This window comes from Dreissena polymorpha, chromosome 7 (assembly GCF_020536995.1).
Source record: "Dreissena polymorpha isolate Duluth1 chromosome 7, UMN_Dpol_1.0, whole genome shotgun sequence".
Lineage (NCBI taxonomy): Eukaryota > Metazoa > Mollusca > Bivalvia > Myida > Dreissenidae > Dreissena > Dreissena polymorpha.
Window position 1 is genome coordinate 80,787,341 of NC_068361.1, and position 13,833 is coordinate 80,801,173.

General features: G+C 34.4%; 1 protein-coding gene across 1 annotated transcript; it reads right to left on the reverse strand.

Annotated features, from left to right (window-relative positions):
- Positions 1 to 297: 297 nt before the first annotated feature.
- LOC127839863 (astacin-like metalloprotease toxin 1) lies at positions 298 to 8,863 on the reverse strand. Its single transcript, XM_052368254.1, has 10 exons — positions 8,776 to 8,863; positions 7,499 to 7,595; positions 6,877 to 7,067; positions 6,496 to 6,613; positions 5,771 to 5,840; positions 5,143 to 5,346; positions 4,459 to 4,588; positions 3,839 to 3,946; positions 2,518 to 2,577; positions 298 to 395 (listed from the first exon to the last, which is right to left on the reverse strand). Exons 2-10 carry the CDS (start codon positions 7,576 to 7,578, stop codon positions 298 to 300), a joined length of 1,059 nt encoding a protein of 352 aa, XP_052224214.1. The 5' UTR covers positions 7,579 to 7,595; positions 8,776 to 8,863.
- Positions 8,864 to 13,833: the final 4,970 nt, after the last annotated feature.

The window sequence follows — 13,833 nt, forward strand, 5'->3', positions numbered from 1 at the left end:
ACAGATACGAGACAACACTTTAATGTAACCGATACGATACGCGTCAAACACACACAAATTCGATTGTTTCCATAATTTGGTAACCGGGCGTTGATCGTCCGCTCTTTTTTTCGATCTCAATTCGATTAAAATTTTAGTGAGTTCTAAAATTACTCCATACGCCACCCGATGTTAAAATTAACCCAGTAGCCGTTCGATCACCGTTCGGGCGCCAGCTCGATGATTGGAAAAAATCATCGTTCGCTCATCGGGCGGTGATCGGTCTCTATTTGTGACTGATGTATTAAACTGTGTCACTCATCCGAGGGCGAACGGCTCCGACGTGTCCAGTCTTCCTGATGCCTGAAGATCGGACACATCAGCCGGTGACCGGATTATTCGTAACTGAGGCGTAACTGGACGAAGGTTTGCATCAGAATGACAGCATTATGTCATAAAGAAAACAGTACAAACGATCGCGTTCATCCTAATTTTCTTCTCGATTTTTTTATTTAATATGTATGTGCCTTCAAATTATCAACGAGCGCTGAATGGTAAGCACTCGTATTTACAACACCTGTTCGTAGGATTACATTTACCTTATTGCAAATTAAACTTGTCAAACCATAGTTAATATAACGTACCCTTTTTGAACTCACCTAAATTTGAAATCCATTGACCATCCTTACAGGTGTGATTATGTTAACCTCACTCCTATTATTTTCTACTATTAGAACATCACCGGTCTTATATTTGGTATTGGAAATCTCTTCCTCTTCTAAATACGGTCCTTGCTTTTTGGATAGACTGTGTCTACTAAAAGTCAATATTCGGGGGTTGACAATAATCTGAAACCATTAAAAATGATGGTCTTATTAATTTCGTTGATATAATGTTCATATAACTTAACATCTACACTATATATAATGCTGCCGTTATTTGTATTTTGGTTCACGAAAATTTGTACAAAATGTATTGACAATAATACATAAAATAAATGAACGCCAAATCGATTTCTTATAATATTCAAAGCAAACGGACGAATAAGGTCATGAATAGGTTTTTAATTTTAAAAGTTTAATCAGTGATAATATAATCATTGTATCAGTTATTGTAAAAAAGAGATTCAGAATAAAAAGGGTTGTTGTTTTGTGTTTCTTTCAGTTTTAAACAAGCTTGTATTAAAGAACCTTGTTTTTTAGCCTTGATTGTTAACAACGTGTCGGGAAACAAAATGATAGATCATGCATTACAAAAATTGTTTTGTCGAGCAGTGTTTAACATTATATGTTATGATATTGTAATTGATATCTCCTTTCTTAATTCTTAAACAAACATTCCCCCAAAATAAATATTACACACACATTGTGCTAATTATATATGAGGCCATTGATGCGATGCGTCAAAGTTACGTCGAATTTTCAAGGTGTATCAAATATGTCACTCAAATTTAACCCGTTAAGATGTTTAACACGTTTAAAAACGTATAACTTCTGATCTTTGAGTTTTATGGATTGTCATGTATGTAAGGAAAAACTGTCGGAATCGTACTAAAATAGCATGTATCGTAACATAAAATGGAGAGTGACAATCGACATACACTAATAATGTCGTAAAATAAGCATTTAATTATACAGTTAACATAGGGCAAATACTAAACATAAGTGTAATAAATGATTGACATAGCTGGGCCGCCACAACACTGTCCACCACTGAGTATTCCAAAATACATAATACATTACAATCGTTAACACGCAACAAAATACTATTAACAAAATACTATTGCTTGTAAACCAATACAGGACAATTAAACAAAAAGGGAATGGGGGATGAGGTAGTGGAGAAAGTATATTGATGTAGAACTAAGGCGCCGCAACTGCCATCGCCAAAAATAAAAGTTTTAATAAAGGTTAAAAGAAAAATGTTAAAGGTGCGGTTAATAGTCTGCTTCGATATGCATCTTCAGTCGACTTCGACATTATCCCCCAAATCACTGGGATTTAAGTCGTCCGTTTTCATATGGCGCACAAGGCAGCCACGGCACATTGACTTATTTCCCTCACAGGTACCCATTTATACACCTGGGTGGAGAGGAGCAGGGTGGGTTTTTTTTGCTAAAAATTAGGTCGAAAAAAATGCCTTATATCGATTAGGTGAAATAAAGGAATGTTTTTCTTTCATTCAGATTTTATATTATGAACCAAATTCACCAATAGATCAAATTTATTGTAACCATGACTAGTTTGTAATGCTATAATATTTCCTCTAACACCATGAAAGCACATGTATAAATACATTCAAATATATAATTGTTCCTGGATATATGTAAGTACATGTTATAGTGTACGTCACGAATTTACGGAATAAGGCATATTAAACACATGATTTTCTAATATTCAGAGACAACGATCAATATGTGTGATGAATGATGAATGTTGGCCCTTACTTTTATGACTGGTTCATGTCATATGCACATCTTCTAAATTATCCTAAACTTTCGGGCAAGTTTTATAAAACCTATTAAAATGTACGGCATACCAAGCGGCAACGGAATGGAGGCTTCATTACCAGCCTTTGACTTTGGAATGGAAAGACTGACTGTCGAATGTATATATGCATATATTTCCAGTAAAATTAGCACGCGTTAAAAGTTTTATTTTGAACAAGATACTGACCGGCGCAAGTAACGGACCGACGGACGGACAGACGGAACTAATTCCATTCCTAGAACGTCCCCAGATGATTAAGTACAAACTATATTGCTAGTTAACGATAATATGAATTTGTATACCAATGTCTTAAAGTAAAACATATGCCGCTGGTGGTTTTGTGCCTTTATTCGATTTATCAGCTTTTAATCAAAACAGCTTGTTATACGTGTGTAATTGCTTCTCTTTCGTCTTCCTTTTGAACTCAGGGGTGCATGAAGTACTACTTTTAGTACATTCATAATACTTCACTACACTGATAACAATGTGTTCAACATGTGTGACTAGATAATTACTTAATTACAATGCTGACTGTGGTTCCCTCTTTATCCGTAAAACATTAAAATAAAGGCATTAATTTATGCTTTAGTGGCAATTATTCTTAATTTCGCAAGAACTAGTTACGTTTTTATTACATACGTTTTTAATTGTTTTTGTTACATAAAAAAGTTGCAAGCATAGCTGTGCTTTTAAAATTAATCAATACACAACATACATATATGGTGAATTTGTCCGTCGTATGCACGTGTATAAATAATATCCAATCATTAAAAGACGAAATTGATATGCGTAATATTAATGTTGACAGTTTTATCAAGTTATTAAGAAACAAACCGAACGTGCTTAATACTTTGTTTTCCTTACTCATTCGTAAAGTTGACGCTCAATTTTCCAAACACACTTTCAACGAACATAGTTTTGTTAAAACGACTGATGAAAACAATTATGCAAATATAAATTTATTTATTACTATCATGTCAAAAATGACCACCATCAATGTTTAGCATCCGTCATAGAATAAACAGGCAAGCATTTGTATATTTTCTTTTTTGCCGTTGTATTTTTTGTCATCAAAATGTGTTTCGGAAAATACGCACCAAAAATAACGTTTGCTTCAGTTTACATTTTTAATATGGACCACCAGTCATTTCATGGTCAGACATGTATTCAACATATCGAGAATCAAATTGTTACAAGATGAATATACGTTTATGCATTTATAAAAGATTCGGTAAAAGACATAGCAACAAAGATAATATACCAGATCTTATATATGTGTTTATATGCCACGTTTAATCTGGTTTACGTGTATTAACCGCACATAATGTTTGCTTTTGGCGTATTTGAATTATAAAAAAGGTGCAACTTACCGCCTGGACATTTTGTCCATGTTTCACTTGTAGAATTACTCGGACAGTAACAGTCACACGATTCTGTAAGAAACCCTTTGTCCGGACAGGTTTTATTTGTGCAGTCCTCTAAAAATATCGATCGATATAGAACAAATAATGTGTTCATGTGATTTCCATGAATACATTTAACCACTTGTATTAAGCAATGTCTTTTCCGATAAAACAAATATCAATATAGTTTAGCTTATAAATCCAGTAGAGGGAGCCTGAGCTTTTTTACATCGATATTTTTATGACAGACTTACATGTTTCTTTCTATTTAGGCGTTGGTCAAATATGGCTTAAATTCACAAGACTTTGAAATGACCGTTCTTAGGCTATGATCCCGGTTGTTATCATATTATCTTGTTAGTACTGTTGTTGCTTTGGTATGAAATTGGCAACACAACTTTATATTCTGATGAAGTTTTATGGCGGTCAGTGTCAGCTTTATAACGCAATTTACGGATGAATGTTTAACAGTTAGTTTAAACAGAATCGTATACTTTGAGAGTTGAAAAAATATTTCTGCTTAATTCATACACAATTGCCATCATCGGTTCATTACATAACGCAATTCAAATACCAACATATCTTACCGGAACAGTTGTACATGGCGTTGACGAGCATTACATCATAAAAACTGAGAACCGTTGCCTTTCCAATTATATCGGCATAATCCTCATCTATAGTCTCCAGCGTAATACCGTTGGGGTTGGCTGCAAAAGCCTGAAATAACGCATTTTCATGTTTCCTTTTTAGACCCAACATGAACACTTTGGTTTTATATAATTTATTTATCAACATTGGATGTGTGTATTTACGCATGCACAATATGCAAGTAGTATATGATTTTGTATCGGAAAGTAGTGTTGTCGCTTAATATAATTATATAGTAAATTGATTGAATTTGTAAATTATAACATGTTGATATTGAATTGTGTATCTCCCCATTATCAAATGATGACATTTTATACAAAGGCATATAAGGAGGATTTACTAAGAACAAAAAATTGGAAACCATGAAAACGAACGTCATTGTGGATTTTATGTGTACACGTTATTATGTGAACAGAGGAAAATATAAATATTGGTATTATATCGGTATATAACCAACATCGTTTTATATTTGTTTACTTTAAAAGCCAATTTAAAACACTTTAATCTGAAGGATGTTAGAGCTTAAGTCTACAGTCCCTGTGCATTGCTTGGTCTTTGTGTGTAGCAGTTCTTGTGTAATATGATTTTTACAAATTCTGCTTCAATGTATTTCAACTTCTTACTCTTTTGCTGTAATGCATGATGCTGCGGTAGTCATACGGTTTGTTAAAATTAACATACTCTCTAGGATCAATCTTGTCGAATTCATGCGACATATTCTTGGTTATATTATTGTAATGCACAAACACAAATTTATCTCTGTCTGGCCGTGAGTGTTCGTGGTACAGGCCAATTGCGTGACCCAGCTCGTGCAGGATGATAGGGATCTGAAATGGAACATTACCAAAGCTATGTATCTCTATTAATGATTGGCGTTTAATGTTTAAAAACTATAATTATTAAACAATACACTAAATTTATATGAAGAACACATGTACCTGAAGTGACGCCTGATGAAGTCTGATTTTGCTTTACCTACAAATATTCCTTTAGCATATCGAAATACATACTACAATGCAAATATATAAAAACTGTATAACTTTTAGATTCGTGCAAAATAAAGTATGTAAAAAAAATATTGTAACACATGCAATATACCTAACAAAGTTATTGTTGTTCGTCTCACATAATAATTCAAAAATTCTCAAACAAATTATTCAGTTGCTTAATTGCTTGATGCTTAGTTTTAAATTTATGTAATATGCTATAATACATATTGTTATACAGTATAACAATTTGCTATGAGCTTACATCCATACAGCTGTTATTGTTCAGGCTTATGAATTGAGGACCACGCCTGCATCCAACACTGGAATAACACCTGTGGAATAATATATGAATTATTTTCGACTGAACCACGCAATAATAAAATATATTTTAACACATGCAATCCATAGAGGATTTGCACTTCGTTCGGTAATGTTATCAATGTAGACAGCAACTTTCGAATGTCTTATTTAAACGTTGAGTGGGCAGCAAACAGATACTTGCATAATAAAGATATAAAATTCGTTTATCTGATCATGTATTGTAAAGAATCGATTTTTGGCAAGCATTTCAAGAAACAATCACAGAAGAAATAATGTTGTCAAATTTTCTGGAAATATAATCAATCATATGGAAACAAAACAACAGTTTGTAACATTATTTTCACATTAAAAGCCATGATACTGGCTTTATTAAGGCAATTTATTCCAGGAAACCAGTGAAGCAGAATACCGTTTACATCATACGGGTCGGTGTCTGTGAAAACGGGGTTTATTTCATGTGCGTCAAGTGTCGTCTCAGTTTATTGTTCCGCTCTGTCTAATCAGGGGGAGGACTTTTACCTCTTTAATGGAATTTTATCGTAATTATAAACATGACTGTTACAACGGTTCACGCACATGAGTAAAGCCCGCTTTTCTCACAGCATACATTGATTTGCAAATACGGATACATTTTTATGTTTGAAAGATGAAGAAACAAAAGCATACTCATCCGATGGAACGATGTTAATGTAATCGAACTCGTGCGCTCGCTCCGTGAATTTCAAGCATGTGTACTTGCTCCAAACCCTCATTGCTTCTAAAATGTTTTCACGACCTTTGTGATCTGAATGATATAAAAAAAAGTCGTTCAATAAAATACCCCATACATTTAGTGCATAATTTGACTAAATGATTATGTACGTATCATTATTAATTAACCATTTCTTTTTAGGAACAACTTAGACCTACATCCAACTATCAGCCATTTTTATTCCGTCGTAATCAATAATAGAAACAGGTTATTGTGCGCCATTGACGTATTTTATTTGTGCTCATTTTATAAGGAATACAGTAAACGACAGGGTCAACTTAAATATATTATCTTACCAAATTCTGATATGTTGTAATGTATAATTTTCCTAGGCCAGCGTTTGTCTTCCTTCGCAGCATATCTCTTACTTCGGAATACATAGTTCGCAACGTTACGGTACTGATTATCGTTGTCGCGTTTATACTTTTCCTTATCAGAGCTTTGTGCGAGACATGAATTTAATTCTTCTTCAGAATCGTTGCTTTTGCTGCAAATAAAACTAACGCATTTACTCTTTTTGAATTCGAATTAAAACATTAGATTACAAAATCGACCAAAATAAAACTTTCGACCTATAACTCGGCCTACGAATTTATTTCAGTCCTCAATATTCGTATTCATAGAAGTTGTCATGGTCTCGTTATGAAGCGGAACGTTAAGTTCCGCTATATTTCCCTCAATAAGTGTATATAACACTGTCTGAATTTGTTTTGATAAATCTACAGATGTTAATTCAAACGTTTTTGAAGTGAGATAGCAGGTCGTTGTGTTGCCAAATATTTTAAATGATTCTTTATTATTTAAATATGCGACTAATTGTATTTTAATGATATTTGCAAGTTTAATATGTTCTTGGGAATATGTGTTCTAAAATGCTTAAACACAATTTTATTTGTTAATTTATAAGATACACCTTACCTGAAAACTTGATCATACGTATCCCTCTCCAAGATCATGTCGTGCTGTATTTTAACGAGCGTTTTTCTGCTACCTTTCATTTTGTAATTGCACCAACCTGACAAATATATTGATACCATACACACATTATCAACATTTTAAGTATAACACGTTTTTGTTTCTTTATAAAAAAGAAAATATAAAAAGTATGATTACGAATTAATCGAACTGTATGCCAAAAAAACCGTTAACGCCACTGATCAATTTAGGAGAGGTTTAGGTCAATAAAGACATACAAAACTATGGTTGTGTGTGTATATACTTGGGTTTGTTGTCCATTTGAATAACAACTATCAAATTCTATAGTTATATAATATGTGTTTTGCAGACTGTATAGAGGAACTACGTTGAACAGACGTCGAAGTAGTCTAACTCAAGTGTTCGTTGGTATGAAATACAACTGAAAGAGTAAAAAAGTACAGAAAAGTACTGTTAAACTGCGAATAACTATAAAATACAGTCAAGTACATTTCAGTGCAGTGCAGCTGTTCCAATGCTCGGTAAGAGTGTGTGAGTGTGTTTGTTAAGTTTTATGTTTCATCGCTGTCACAGAATAACAGTTATTTCACGGCGCTCAGTTAAACAAATTTACAACTTTTCTCTGTTATTTGGTTTACCAGTACAAAAGACACATTCATATGTCAGTAACTGACAACTATCCTACTAAAATATGATGTATGAGGAAAATAGCTCTTGAAATTATTGCATTTCCGATCCCCACGCAAGTTATGTCTCTGTGCCAGATATCGAATCCGCGATATTTTGATAAACTGTACAGCGCTCAACCGGTCGCGTAAGTAAAATGATGAATAAAGGTCGTTACTTGTGTTGTTTTGTGATCATTCCAACATTGGATGCGTTATTGATTTGTGATTTTTCGATCATCTTAACAAATAATAATTTGTATATATAATCATTGGCTGAAAACACTTGTTCCAACCAAGACCGTACGAAATTCATAGTCAAGGGGAATGCATAATCTGTGAAACAATATTAACATTTTAGAACATCTTATAATACATTTAAACTAATCCTGATGGTGTGTACTATATCACTGGCTCGGATTACAAGAACTTAATTATTATTTAAAAATCCTGACCCTTGTTATTTGTTTTCGCCTATAATACAAATTGTCCGAGGTTCGCAGGATAAGTACTATCTGTCAATATCCTTTTCAGTTAACCTACAAAAATAATATACATTAATCGCATGTGTTTAATATATAAAGGCTGTCTTACCAGTGTTTTGTTGTTCTATTGTTGCTTCTGCAGCCGCTTCATCTAATTGTCTAAATACGTCGTCAATGGCTGACTGCGTTTTCTGACAAATCAGAACCTGATCATAATAAAGATGGATTGAAATCATGATATGAAAGAGAGAAAAATTCCATGTGTTACATTCCAACATGTCAAGGCCAAGCCAAAAGACAACAATGGGCGGCATTCCAGCCGGGCCTTTTTATAGCATGTAAATTGTAAAATTAATCAACTGGCAATGTGTCTGAAAAACATTCGATAAACAATTCTCTTAACACGCTGCGTGTATACGGGATAGCGCATTAGTATACATTCTGTGGTGGTTTTATTCATAGTCAATTGTGATATCCTTAACCACCGCCCTAGGCACAGGTATATCAATTATACAATGCAACTAAATCAGTCACCTTCAAAAGTGCAAAACTAATAAAAATTTACGGATATCTGTGCTAAAAACTATTATGGGACTGTAATTTCGAATCACAATTTACCATATGTGGAGTATTAATGTTTACATACAGCGGATTAAGTGTATTGATATGTAAGCTATATAAATTCAGTGGTTGGTCTTTACTTTAACGCGTCTAGCGCAACGACATGTTACATGTAAATATCCCAACTAAGATACTGAGCGTTTCCCTAAGCGCATGTTCGATCTCTTTTTGGTGGTTTTTGACTCTTAACATGTATATATATATATATATATATATATATATATATATATATATATATATATATATATATATATATATATATATATATATATATATATATATATATATATACGCATGTAGATGAAGTGTTAAGATTATAAAACATATTTAGAAAAATTCAAATTCATATAGGTGAACATACGTATAATAAGGTAATCGGGTATAATTATATAATCATAACATAGATTACAAGCTAAAACCTTCTCTTTAGTATCTTCATCCAAAAAACATATGTATAAAGATATTTGCATGATTCAATTGCTTTCAATGACATCCAGATAAATCGCATATAAGATGCAATTGACATATTTTTACATAGTTTTAAAAATGTCTTATCATAAAAAAGAATTATTCAACATAAAACTTCAAACAACATACACAGTAGCATGACTTAATGTCTTTTAACACATTTTAAATGGACTTGTTCAGAGTTTGGAAATCATACTTTTTTCATTACAATTGGAATGTTTTGTACAAACTAAATTTAAAAAAAGCAAACTAACACTTTTGACTTAATACATTTGTTTTCTTTTCATTGATAATCAAAAATTAAAATAGATTTAATTTAAATGCTTCTCATTGACATTGTTTTAAATACTGATATGTTAAAATGTTTTGATATTATGTACCAAAGTGTTTTGTGGTTGAATATATTTAAATCAGGTATACACGGCCCATTGCGTAGACTAGTGAAGGATTTGTAGGCAAATATTAAGCAACGTGTAAAATCATGTTCATCTTATTCCTGTGTGACAACATTCACTCTGGTTTGAGTATAGATGGTATTGTGTTGATTGTCATTTGTATTTGCCGATGACATTGGTATTTTAGGAAGGCCAACATCTGAAGTTCACATTTAGACAACGTTATTTCTATTGCAATTGATGAGGGTCAAAATGAAGGGTTGATTACATAAAGTATTTAGGAACGGTTTTGCATTATGCAGAATGTTTTTAATTTATTTAGGAAGACATGGTAAGTAAGGCACTTAAGGAATTGTCGGTCGGTCTGTCTATCTGCCTGTCTGTATGTCTGTCTGTATGTATGTCAGTATGTGTGTACATGTTTATATATCAATACGGTTTTGTTGTTGGAAATACTATTTTTTGTGATTCTTTTTAATAAATTTCAGGACCGCCTTGACATAACCTACGTACTCTTGCCATTGGTATTTTTGTCATATGTTTATTTATATTGTCTGTCTGCCTGCCTACCTGCCGGTCAGTCGGTCGGTCGGTCTGCCTGTCTGTCTGTCTGTCTGTCCGTCCGTCCGTCCGTCCGTCCGTCCGTCCGTCTGTCTGTCTGTCTGTCTGTGTCTGTCTGTTCTGCCTGTGTCTGTCTGTGTCTGTCTGTGTCTGTCTGTCTTTCTGTCAGTCGGTCTGTCTGTTTGTCCGTCCGTCCGTCCGCCCGCCCGCCCACCCACCCGCTGGAACGCCCGCCCACCCGTCCACCCGCTGGCCCGCCCGTTCGCCCGCCCGCCCGCCCGCCCGCCCGACCGCCCGCCCGCCCGCCCGTCCACCCGCCCGCCCGCCCGTCCGCCCGCCCGTCCGCCCGCCCGTCCGCCCGCCCGTCCGCCCGCCCGTCCGTCCGTCCGTCCGCCCGCCCGCCCGCTCGCACGCCCGCACGCCAACTCGCCCGCCCGTCCGTCCGTCCGTCCGTCCGTCCGTCTGTCTGTCTGTCTGTCTGTCTGTCTGTCTGTCTGTCTGTCTGTCTGTCTGTCTGTCTGTCTGTCTGTCTGTCTGTCTGTCTGTCTGTCTGTCTGTCTGTCTGTCTATCAGTCTGTCTGTCTGTCTGTCCCTCTGTCTGTCTCTCTGTCACTCTGTCCCTCTGTCCCTCTGTCTTTCTGTCTGTCTGATAATTTTTCAAAAGGTGTATTAACGACACAGCGTTGTATCTGCCATTGAATTTCAAAAGCCTTCGTGGGTTCGTGGTTGCGTTTACAATTTGCTTCAGGAGCTTCCTGGTTTCACTTTTTATGTATTTTATTGTAATTGTATTTTTAGATCTTATGTTTGTAGGTATACCCATTTACTTACATATGTATGAATTACGAAAATCTGTTATTAGGTCACTTTACAACTCGTAAATGTGTTATTAATTCGCAAATGATTTAATGAATTTGTGAACAAATGTTATCAATTTAATGTTCAATCACATTAAAAGCGAAACAAAATTCAGTGTTTGGGCAAGGTTTGCCCCGAAACGCCCGAAAAGTATGCAGGCTTTCATTGAAAAATAACCTAACATTTTAAAATAGAAACGGCAGAGACAAACCAATTTCAAGCAGAAACTTTAAAGAAAAATGAGCTTAAACTATTGTTTTTGCCCCACTTCAAAATCATGTATATTTTCTGCAACAGTTGAAATGCAAAACAATGCGTTTTACATGGAAAAGCAACATTAACTTACAAAAATTAAGACATATTGGATAATTTCAGCGTACTATTGAAACATTTATAACAAACAATTTATTTTAAAAATGAACGGCTTTAATAAGGCTGTTTAATAAAATCAAATTCACGTTTAAATCTATACATTTATTGCGTCGGTGATAAATTGTTTAAAACACTATTTAGGGATATGGAGGATAAGTTCATAATTGGTACATGTATGTTTTCTCCACATAGTGCTTAAAGAATCAGACAGGTCTGATATGTCCATGAAGATATGCCAAAATTACATCAACCGTATGACCAAAAGTGTTACCAATTCCCTCAACCAAAACATTAAATAGAAATATTGAATAAACATCTTCAAAGGATACAAATACGCCTGTCCTTTTGTTTGCTTAGACCGAATGTTATCTGCTGTATGTGTAAACAATTCACATGTTATAAGTGTAATTTATATAACGTAATAAGTAAAAAAAACACGTTAATATAATTACATTACTAGTCGTCTATCAATAGTTGTAATATTACGTAGTCATATACGTATCAGGTCGTATTTCTCAAAACCAGTCTTGCCATTTGTATTTTCGCCCCTTAACTTGATGTTAAGTAAAGCGTAATGTTGTATTTATTATAAGTAAATATCATAGCACTATAGGTAGAATTGATAATTTGGATATATTTCGGTTAATCAATACGATAGTTACGAGACATTGTAATTATTAATTTAATGAACACCAATTGTAATGTTTAAAGCCGACTTGACCCAAAATTTCTATGCATTAACGAACTCGTGTACATTACAATGGAACCACAAATGCGGGTACTTTCGAGACCTGGTGAATCCTAAGGTATTCAATTTGTCTTTGTCATGTCATGTCATGTCTTTGTCATGATTGCAACTTAGTCTGGTAAGGGAATAACGAGTAAGACAATCTTCTTTCTCTTAACATAAGTAAATTCAAGACAAATGATCGGATAATGTGCTATGTAGACTAAGACAACACTATTAAGAGTGAACATACGGTAGATAAAAACACGTAATCATTAACTGGTATTTGCTCCTTAAATATAAACGGCCGAACATGAACGATCAAAGAGTGTTCTGAAAAAGTACGTATTGCTATTAATTGATTAATTTTTTTTTCAGACGGTCATGAAAATCCAAGAGCGCAGTATTGAAAACTAACCTTACATCGGATTAACATGCCAACAATAGTTAATACATTCGAACGCTGTTGAAGGGTTCAAATGTCTGATGGTGTTAACTTGAACTACCAGACATTTTCACCTCGACCCAATTCGACATATTCTGTATGGATGATACAAACTTAATAGCTAGGCTACTCGTTAAGCAATCCCATTATTATTTAAGATCAAAGTAAAAGCGACAAAGATGAATTCATACTGATAAAAATGAACTATCTAGATACTTACCACGCAGCAAAATATAACGCATGCATGTATAGTCCGCATTTTTAAATCAGAATCAGCTCTACTACCAAGCGCTCGTTGTAATCCTGTTTAAAGAGGGCTTTACAATTCCGGAAACAATTAGTGCCTTCAGTAAGCGTTGGAGAGCATGATAATTACACACAATCCAAGTCGGTGACTGCTTGATAAATAAAACATTGGCTGAAATATTTATAGCTTTATTTCCTTTACGCTATTCGTTAAAGGGACATGTAAACAGATTTGTGAAATTGAAAAAACATTGTTTTGTAAACATAAATGATTATAATATCAAGATACAAGAGGGCCATGCTGGCCTTGAGCTCACACCAGAGATCAGTGTGAACCAAAATTGAACATTGATCTATATCCGATTACTCATCAAGAAAAACATTCCAATGATGCTTTATCAAGATTTAAACATCAATGTAGCTTTAAGAGTAGCAATAAACATTGCCAAAGATGAAATAGTTTTTGGACATTAA